At 29.1% G+C, this 10,613-nt stretch overlaps 1 protein-coding gene across 1 annotated transcript; it reads right to left on the bottom strand.

The window, feature by feature from the left end:
- Positions 1–2,800: 2,800 nt before the first annotated feature.
- On the bottom strand, positions 2,801–9,527 carry LOC100569440. The gene is made up of 9 exons (XM_029492418.1): positions 9,250–9,527; positions 8,881–9,027; positions 5,148–6,039; positions 4,657–5,023; positions 4,299–4,586; positions 3,945–4,236; positions 3,613–3,844; positions 3,154–3,218; positions 2,801–3,089 (listed from the first exon to the last, which is right to left on the bottom strand). Exons 3-7 carry the CDS (start codon positions 5,777–5,779, stop codon positions 3,840–3,842), a joined length of 1,584 nt encoding a protein of 527 aa, XP_029348278.1. The 5' UTR covers positions 5,780–6,039; positions 8,881–9,027; positions 9,250–9,527; the 3' UTR covers positions 2,801–3,089; positions 3,154–3,218; positions 3,613–3,839.
- Positions 9,528–10,613: the final 1,086 nt, after the last annotated feature.

Here is a 10,613-nt window from a genome sequence, read left to right as displayed (position 1 = left end):
AAAAGATAATACTTTTTTTGAAGGATTTGGTTTTTTCAAAATCGTAATATATCGAGAAAACTTAAAAACTTAAATATTGATCGTATCGTCTTGAAATCTTAAAGGTTCAATGCAGTGACACTTCTAGATCAAATTTCTGTTCTCAAAAAAGACGAGACACGATTTTAAGTTTGAGAAATATGTAAAACAAAATTTCCCGCCAATTTTTTTTTTTAAAAATTCAAATTTTGATCACGTAATTTACCTCCTTAATAATTAAGATAAAAAAATTTTACTAGCTGGAAAATGATCTAGGTGCACTTCTGCTTCGATCCTTGAAGGTTTCATAAAGATAGGACTTTTATTGAAGGATTAAGGTTTTTAGATAGGGTTTTCAAATTCGTATTATATCGAAAACCTAAATCATTCAATATAAGTCCTATCGTTATGAAACCTTCAAGGATCGTGTCAGTCAACCCTTGAGATCAAATTTCTGTTCACGGAAAAGTCGTGTATCGATCTGAAGATTGACAAATTGGATAAACGAAATTGCCGCTAATTTTTTTTTGAAAAATTCAAATTTCGAAAAAATCATTTACAACCCATATAATTGAGCTAACAATTATTTTTTGAGTTGAGGAATGATCTTGGTCGCATCTTATTCGACCCTCAAAGGTTTTATAAAGATAGGAAGATTTAAGAATTTCCAAAATCGTAATATAAACCTGAGAGCAAAATCCCATATTTTAGACCAAAAACCAATCACAACTACGAAAGCCTATAGGTACGTTAAACAATTTTCTAGAGTACAACATTTTTATATATTCAATGGTTTACGAAATTACCAGAGTAGAAATTGCAGTCAATTTGCCAGTTAAAACACTTTTTACACTATATAGTATAAATGTTTTAATCATAGAGTAAAGAATATAATAAAATACATAATGTATTCATTATTCTAAGTATTTTCCATAGTAAAAAGTGTTCCTTTTTTTAATTCGTTTTTTTTTTCAAGTTTAGTTTAACTTTACAGTTAATATTTTTTTTCTTTAGTAAATTATCTATTTTTTTATAAATATTAATAATGCATACAATTAGTTTATATAAATTATAAATCCATTTGCTTATTCACAGAATAAACAGTAATATCTCCATGTACTAGCAACATCATAGGAGTTATTAGTTTTTACAACTTTTAATTGATTTCTTAATGGATACAAAAAGTTTGTGTTGCTACATTATAATATGTACAATGAACATAAATTAAATTGCAGCACCCCCTAAAATCCAAGCTTGTGTTGGGGGAGCGGTTCTTATCAGTTACAATTTATAGACAATAGCATAAGTAATAGTATTTATTAAAATAAAAAAGTATAGTAAAACATAGTATAAAGTATCTATTTTTTGTTCAAATAATAGAATCGAAGTATCATGAGCAAAACTTAGAATTTCAGTATATAAGCAGTGTAGGGGAGTAACTTAACTTAAGTTACAAGTTACTGTAACAAAATTACTTTTTAAGTAATTTGATGGTAATTTAATTACATTTTATAATAGACAGGTATATAATAATTAATAATACATTCATTTTTTTCGTACATGGGACTCAAAATGTCTTAATGCGGGCTTGGATACAAGGGGGGAAGAGGGCGTCTCCCCCCCCCCCTTGGGCTGTCTTTTAACGTTGTTTGTTATCATTATATTTGGCTAAACCAAAAAGTTATTCAATTTTTGAAAATTCACCGCCCCCCACCCCTTGAGTGACTTCTGGATCCACTACTGAGCGTTGTTGGAACTATAATTAATAATAATAATAGTGTAAAAGCAAAATAAGTATTTGTTATAATTTCATATTGTTGATTGTCATTATTTAGTTTATATTGTGTTGTCATATTGACAACATGGTTATTAAGCTCCAGTGATATTTAAAAAAAAAAGTAACTTCTATTGTAATTGAGTTACTTTTAAGACTCAAAAATAATGTAACTTGACCAAATAAAAGAAAAGTAACTTAAAAATAACTTAGTTACAATTTTGATAAGGAATTAGTAATGTAACTTAATTACCCAAAATAAGTAACTTCCCCAACACTGTATATAAGTTAATGGGAATTATAACACAAATACCTGCATGTTCAAATTTATTAATTAATAGTTTATGAACACTATCAAAAGCTCTCTGAACATCTAAAAATATGCCCATTACCTCATTATTGTTAATATTTTTCCTAGCAATGTGGTCAACTTTAAAAAGTGCACCTATAGTAGAAAATCCACATATGATACATAAGATGTTTTCTACTTCTACATAGTAAAATATATACTGCATAGTAGTATAGAACCTAGTGCCTGAATCAGTAGTATTCTTGTTGAGTATTATTTTATATTGTATAAAAAGTAACATCATGTTGTGCAATAATAACATTGTTGCTATTCGCAAATTGTAAATCACGCCATACATGTGTTATAAGGTCAATTGGCCACTTGTATAAAAACCCGACTTTTAGCATACTGTAGACACTATATTATAATATTACTTATTACTAAAAGTAGTGTAGTCAATTTTGTCTAGATCTATCTACAAACATAATCCTAAACTCAACAATTCTGCATACCAAATTTATTAGTAACATTATTATGCAAACATAATTGGTATCTCAAATTCTTAAAATCCATTTAACTGTTATATTTCAATGAAATAACTAGATTTCATACTTACAAACATCAATAACATAAAAGTAGTAATTTAAAGTTATACACTAGTGTTGTCTAACGTCCAAGGATTTTATAAGGAAGAATAAGTTTGAATAGTAAGTATAATATTTATATTATATTTTTTTTATTAATTTAACAATATAAGCTTGTTGATTAAATACACTGTGTCTCTACTCTCTATTATTTGTCCGTAGTGGACTTGTTATTTTATTACAAAAAAAAAAAAAAAAAAATTCAAGGATATGGCCCAATTTGACCAAAAACATAACCATCATTGAAGTGGCCCGTTCTCCTCAAGAATGCCAAAATGTCATGATCTCTATTGAGTTGCTGAACATTTTCCCTGATAATTCTTGTTGTGTTTTCTCTTCCTGCTCTCGAACGCATATCTCTGATCTGTGGGATTAAATAAATTATTTAATTTGTTAATTAAATGGCATACACATTTTAAGAAAATTACTTGTAAGTTTCTTTGCCGTTGTCCAAATTCTACAAAAAATTGATTTTCAATTATAACTAGCCTCTCTGTAAATAATAAAAATGAACACATTACATTAGTATGCGGTAATAAATTACAAATTATAATAAAATGTTTCACAGAAACAAATCAACACTAGCTAATCAAGACATTAAGAGGAACACATAAGGTGATTAATACCAAAGGTAGGCAAATTAAGGAAAATAATTAACTTAAGTCAAGTTAAGAAAACACAAGATTGATAAGTTAACAGTTAATTAATCATAAATTTAACTAGATAAGTAAGTTATTATGGAAAAAAATATTAACTTAACTTTAAATTTTTAACTAGTAAATTGCCTACTTTTGATCAATAACATAATTGAAGTGTTCAACACAAATATAATACATCAGCAAATATTAGTTGCATGCAATACTAATAATTATAAATACAGTACTCACAAAGTATTATATAAGCATACAAAATCAGTTATAGATAGTGAAATAAGTAGTTTTCAAAAAATGAAAATAATAATAATAATGATGTATTTCAAATACATGAATAACTTATCTTTACTTTTCCCATGACGTTGATCAATCTATAAATACAGCACAAACATAGAACAGATTTCAATATAATAATACCGATGTATTTCAAATACATGAATAACTTATCCTCTATAACTTAACTAATCTGTAAATATAAAATAAACATAAAAATATTTAGAAATACAGTAGAGATTAAGACAATATTACATAGAGATAACTCATTAGAAACTACGTCAATAACTCACGTAGGAAATCCCAAATGTTAGGGTGGGTACCCATTTGCTTTAGTAAAGTTGAATGGAACGATTCTAAATTATTGTTTGTACGGTGGTCTTCTCCAAAGACACTAAATTTTTTTGGTCCAATTTGGTTAATCCAAAAACCAAGGATATAATTCTCCAAAAAACTATCTACAATGACTTGCAATTCAGGAAATTGTTGGGCATACCGTACTATGACATTGTATCCATCTAATACACAAATATTTGGACACAGTGGATTGTTTCTTGTGGCAGGCAAGTGAGGAAGAGCTAAGACCTGATAAAAAATGTATTAGACTAAGACATGATAAATTTCATATATAAATTTTAAAAAATCACCATTCTAAGAATTCTAGCTGCTTCTTCATGCGTTCGGATTAAATTTAGTACATTGTTCAATTTTCTATGGCAGTATCGCACGATACTCTGTGTGAAATGAAACCAACAACAAACTAATCTGCTTGTTGGAAAAATTTGTTCAACTGCATTCATCAGTGCTTTTTCATAATCGGTCACAAACCGAACTCTGTCGTAATTTAAAGGTAACATTTGTCTGATAATTCTAAGTACACCACAGTATGTCTCTTCAGTCATACTCCCCAAAAGTACATACACCATTGGAAATGCCTAAAACAGAAAAAAATAATGTTGAAATAATAGATACTGACAACAGTGATATTTAATATTATGTACTTACAACACTATTGTATACTATTTGAAATGTCAAAAGACATTTTAAGTCGGTTGGGTGACTAGGTACAGTTTTAAATGTTTCATCAATACCAACCAAAGTCACAGAGTTTAAATCTTCTCTGTACAGTTCTATTGCAACCCTGTTTGCAAATACAACTCCTACACTTCTTCCATTGATGACTACCTCTTGCTGGAAAAATCTTGAAGGTGGCGTTTGCAATGTTTGAGAATAGGCGGGATATTGTGGATTATTCAATGTTATGGCAAGTGCATGTATGTCTTGTGGTATTGCTGGTCGTTGCAAACTTCTCATCGCACCTACTCTTCTAACAGCTTGTAGATGAGTATAATTACAAGCGGCCTCCGCATGTCTTAAGACCACAAAAACCATGATTAATATATAATAATATATATTATTAAAAAAGAAAATATGTTTGTCTAAATGTATAAGTACAAGAGTAATAGACATTTATTAGTTAATGAAATACAACTTACTGGATAATTTCATTGTTGTAAATAGTTCTTACAGATGCTGTTGTATTGGTTGGGTCAAGTCCCTTATTACCAATTGCTTCTCTCAAGTATGGTACATGTAAGTCTATATCGTCGGCCCGATGGTTGTGAGGATTAATGAGTGAAATTCTGTTGTCCATAATATCTCTACTTACTGATGCCGTACCATAACACATTGGATGTCTGCGGTTTTTTTGCCTCTCACAAACTAGTGAAATGGTGTTGACCAGAAGCTCACGTTTGTAGTATTTGAATTTCAAATTGTCTACATAGATAGTTGAATTACGTCGAATTCCAGGGAGTGTTCTGTATGTTTCAGGCGGTACTCCTTCAACTATAACATCTGCAACTACAGCTACATCTTCTTCTTCTACTAAGGGGGGTTCTCCATCTTCTTCTACGGGTTGTTCCTCTTCTTGTGGTTCTCCAGGTATTACATGTTCTTGTTCTTCATTTGCTTCACCATCTTCTTCTTCATCTTGGGGCCCAATCTCAACAAAGGGCATTTGTTGGATATAATCGTGATCTTGCAAAATTACTGCTACATCTGGAACACCAAATTCTTCATCATCGTGGTTGCCTGCAATGACATAATCATGTTCTCTCAGCGCCATTTCAGGACGCGTTGCTAAAAAAAAAACTTAAAAGAATATTAAACAAACAAAAGTTATTTATAAATTAAAGGTTAGTTTAAAAAAAACCGGTTCTGATTGTCGCAGTTGAAGGCAGTATGAATCAGGGTTGGTCTTGAAAAAAACCGCTTTTTGTTGTCGCTGTTGAAGGCAGATGAATCAGGGTTGGTCTTAAAAAAAACCGTTTTTGGTTGTCGCAGTTGAAGGCAGGTAAATCGCAGGTAAATCGTAAGTAAATCAAGCTACAGAAAATAAAATAAAATTAGTATTAGTAAGCAACACAGGTATGATAAAATATCTAAGCAATAAAATTATTATTGGTTACATTTACATAGTACATAATTAATTATTATTGGTTACATTTACATAATACATAATTAATTATTTTCTTTATGAAAATTGAATACTTCAGTTAAAAACATACATAATTGAAGTATTTAATCAATAATAAATTTTTTTAAATATTCACATTTAAAGCACACCATTTACCACCTGGCCCAATTAAGTTAAAAAACTTTGACAATCTGAGAAATAAACTAAAGATACATTCAATCCTTGAAGGTTTGCTAAGATAGGAAAAATATTTTAAAATTTTTGTTTTTGCGACTTTTGAATGAATATATAAATTAATTTTGCATTATAAGCTTAGTTGTTTGATTTAACATCAAAAAAATAGGTATTAGCGTACATTCTTTGCATCCATGTATCAGCAAAAAAAAAAAAAAGTTCCCATCAATAATCGTTATTCAATTTCAGACAGTATCAAACATTTATTTGAAAATATATTAAATGTAGTATTTTTATGGTTCAAACATTGTAAAATTAAAAATAGTAAGCAAAAAATAAACATTCTCAAACAGGACTGTCTAAACTGTTAATACACAAATGAAGGGAATTTTAATTTTGTTAAATTAACAATTGTTGGTTCTAACACATTAATACTAAGGTTCCATTCAAAAATTGTAAATATTTAGTTACACTAAATCAGTAATACAGGGCCGATATTATACAATATGATTTAAGTTTTTTTTTTTAATTTGGAATTATAATTTTTAAAACAAATCATTGTGGTTATTATTCTCAATTAAATTGTTGACATTAAAAACTGAGAACATATCAACATTTTGAACTTGAAATAAGGGACTGAAACATCCCAATTATTTTAAAAAAAGTGACAAGTTTCAGATTAGTAATCCTATAATAATCCCTTAGTCCCCAGAATGTGTAGGCTTGAACAACACATCAAGTAACTATCAAAACAGCCATCACAACAAGGTCCATGTTTACAGTATGAAATTCATTTGGATAAATTTTAAGAGCAGCATTCAGTATTGTCAACTCTGGAATGATAGAAAATTAGATTTTAATAATTTCGAGCTTTGTTATAATCAATTCGGACAATTTTGTTGTTGGCATGATGCCAAAAATACTGGTGTTTAATGAAAATGTATTGACCTTACGGTGACAATAGAAAAATGCTGATTGTAATGTGCCTGTTGGGTGTCACCCTGTCTAAAGAATTCAAAATGTATTCTCAATGTTCAATAATAGAAAACCCCAAAATATAAGTACAAGTTTGGTATCATATTATTGAATGTTCACAGGAAATGTTGCATTTCTTTAGTCAGGGTGATATCTGACGGGTACATTTTTCTATTGTTACCATGGAAAACATACATTTTCATTAAAAAACGGTGTTTTAGGTACCATACCAACAACAAAATTGATTATAACAAAGCTCAAATTATTAAAATTTAATTTTCTATTATACCTGAGTTTATTGATTCTTTCACATTCATGACACATGTATTCACCTGATAAAAAAAAATAAAATAAAATAAAATAAAATAAACATTTTATCAAATATAAAAATATATATTAATTAATATTTTATTTAAGTCAACTCTACAATTTAGATAAAAACTACTAATTGTTTTTTAATAGATTATAGTCAATGAAATAGAATATTATAATTCATATTATTATGTATTCGACTTTCGATTCAATGATAGAGTACCTACATAAAATACCAAAATATTACCTAAAAATATAATTATTATTTGTTACAAAAAATTTTGATGCATACTTAGGTAAATTTGTTTTGGTTTTTAGAATACTTGAACCCCATTATTATGTTTAAAAATATTTAACATCTGAAAATAAATGGTTATTAATTGTTTGACTAAGTAAGTTTGTGATTATAAATAATTTATTATTTGATTAACAATCATTAAGAACAAAATGTACCTATACCTAATTTTATTCATATACTGGAATTTTTACAAACATAACAATAGGACATGTATTGACATACTGTAATTATACCATTACTGCAGTAATGCCTGCAAAAGCATACAATAACATTATTTTATTAATATATATACACTAATAATATATTATCAAATAAGACAAAAGTAATATAAAACAATCATAGATTAGCAATACATATTTTAGAATTTTTAATAAAGTTCTAAGCTGATAGATTCTAAAGTAGAGTATGCAGACATTTCTAACCGGGTAGTCATACATAATTATTAAATATAACACATTACATAATAGTATCTATTTTCGTGATTAACACTCACATACGTATAATATATTATAATCTTATTCACGTCTAACTGCCCAAGTTATAAAACTATTTCAGTTAGGGAATGAATATAATTTAACTACATTTACCATACTAAAAAAGTATTTTAAAAATACAAATAAAATTGTTGATTATCATGATAATATTAAATATTGAGGAGTCAAGTACTTAACATGAGTACATGCTTATGAGTAGATGAGTAGGTACTAGGTACACTTTGTTTCTAAAGGCTTTAAGCCTCGTTCACACAGTGACACTAATGATATTGTGTGTCGTGACACCAGCTAGCGCGGTATATCTTATTCGTTGAATATTACGATACTGGTATCATGCAACTGTCGCCGTGTGAACGAGGCTTAAGACGGGTATACAAGGTATAAGTAGAAATGTACTGCATACACTTTCGAGCACATGACCAAACAGATGTATAATGGACCGTGCATTACAAACTTATTATTTAAGTGAAAAATGTAAAAGTACAGGTTATACTCACGTTTAACTTTGTTGAACTTTCTTTCAACATCGAACAGGCATGTGCAATCATTATTTGACTATAGTACTTGCAACTTGGTGGTGAAGAAACTATAGACTTGAGGAGCCTGCAGCGGCTACCAACGTCCTACAACTTATTCTTGATTCCCTGTCAAGAGTATGGTGAAAACCATGACGAAACAATATTTGGATATATAATATTCGAAATAATATTTATTTCGTCATGGTGAAAACGTTGTGACAATACAGATCACTGTAGTACAACAGTTTCATGTCACGGAACACCACGGTGTATACGTAGTGAACAATATTGTAACAACATTTTCCACACACTCTACGTGCGCAAAACAAAAAAAGTGGGTAAGCTTACGGGAAATAGAGTAAAGTGTCCCACACGTACACCGTAAAGGCGTAAAATGACGCAAACGGCGGTTGAATAACGGAAATTAACGGTCATAAAAGACGAATACATGATTTTCGTTTACGGATAAATTACGGATAAATAATTGTATGAATTCAGTGCAGTGCGATAAATTCATAAACACAAAATTCGTATTAAGATAGTTTTGAGAGGCTAACAGTTGGTACTTTTTTTTTATTTTTTTTTTTTATCATATTTCTTATCTCACTCCGGGAGAACTAGTAGGTACCCTTATAAAATTCGTAATGTTGCTGACATACCTGGTTATTTTATCATGCGATTGACTTGTTTTCTACGACCCGCCGGGAACACACGGACGGACACGACCGACGTCCCCGCGAGTTGTAACCAGACAATATATACGGAATATTAATTCTCTTGCCGTGTTCATTATTAATTGTGTCGGTGACGTTTTTTTTTTAATAAAACACCGACCTTTACATTAAACCACCAAATTGTGTTTTTCTTTTTTTTTTCTCTTCTTGTTTTCCCTCAAAATTTTACCTAGAGGTAACTTCAAGAACCACCCACGCGGCACCCCACAGGTCCGCATCACTATGTGAGAAATTGTAATATACAATAAATGGAATTTATTAGGGATTAGTGAATCTATAAAGATTCACGAAGAAAAAATAGAGCTGAAATATCGAGGGGTAAACCACTATTAAAAAATGTGTACACTAGATTTCAGATTTCCAAAGATTTCAAGAGATTTCCATAGATTACCAAAGATTACTAGAGATTTCCAAAGATTACCAAAGATTACTAGAGATTTCCAAAGATTACCAAAGATTACTAGAGATTTCCAAAGATTACCAAAGATTACTAGAGATTTCCAAAGATTACCTTTAAAATAAAAAGTAAAAATATACATATTGGGCCTGTATGATATAATATAATATAATATGTTATGGTTATGTTAGGTTAGACGTATATTATAGGCATTCTGAAATACCAAGAAAAGGTTTCATTTAATTTATGGCTAATTATTACCTATATAATATTGATGGAAAAAATAAAAAACAAATTACCAATTACATTACTAATTATAATTGTAGTTTACCTACCTTCATATTTAATTATATTTCATACAATCATTATCTTAATATTTTAAAACAATGATAGTTAATTTTATTAGGTATATTATGAATGTTCGTCGAGGCTACCATTAATTTTAAAATATACTTGTCAGAATACTAGTATTAGTATAGCTGTACAGCTTTAAGGTATAGTTAGCAGTACCTATATACCCACACAGCAATTGCATAACATCAATATTACAATAACTTTGAAACTAAATTGCGTTTGAAATA

The sequence above is a fragment of the Acyrthosiphon pisum genome, unplaced genomic scaffold, assembly GCF_005508785.2.
Source record: "Acyrthosiphon pisum isolate AL4f unplaced genomic scaffold, pea_aphid_22Mar2018_4r6ur Scaffold_21473;HRSCAF=24072, whole genome shotgun sequence".
NCBI lineage: Eukaryota > Metazoa > Arthropoda > Insecta > Hemiptera > Aphididae > Acyrthosiphon > Acyrthosiphon pisum.
The sequence above is the reverse complement of the archived record's forward strand: the minus strand, read 5'-3'. Positions and strand labels throughout refer to the sequence as shown.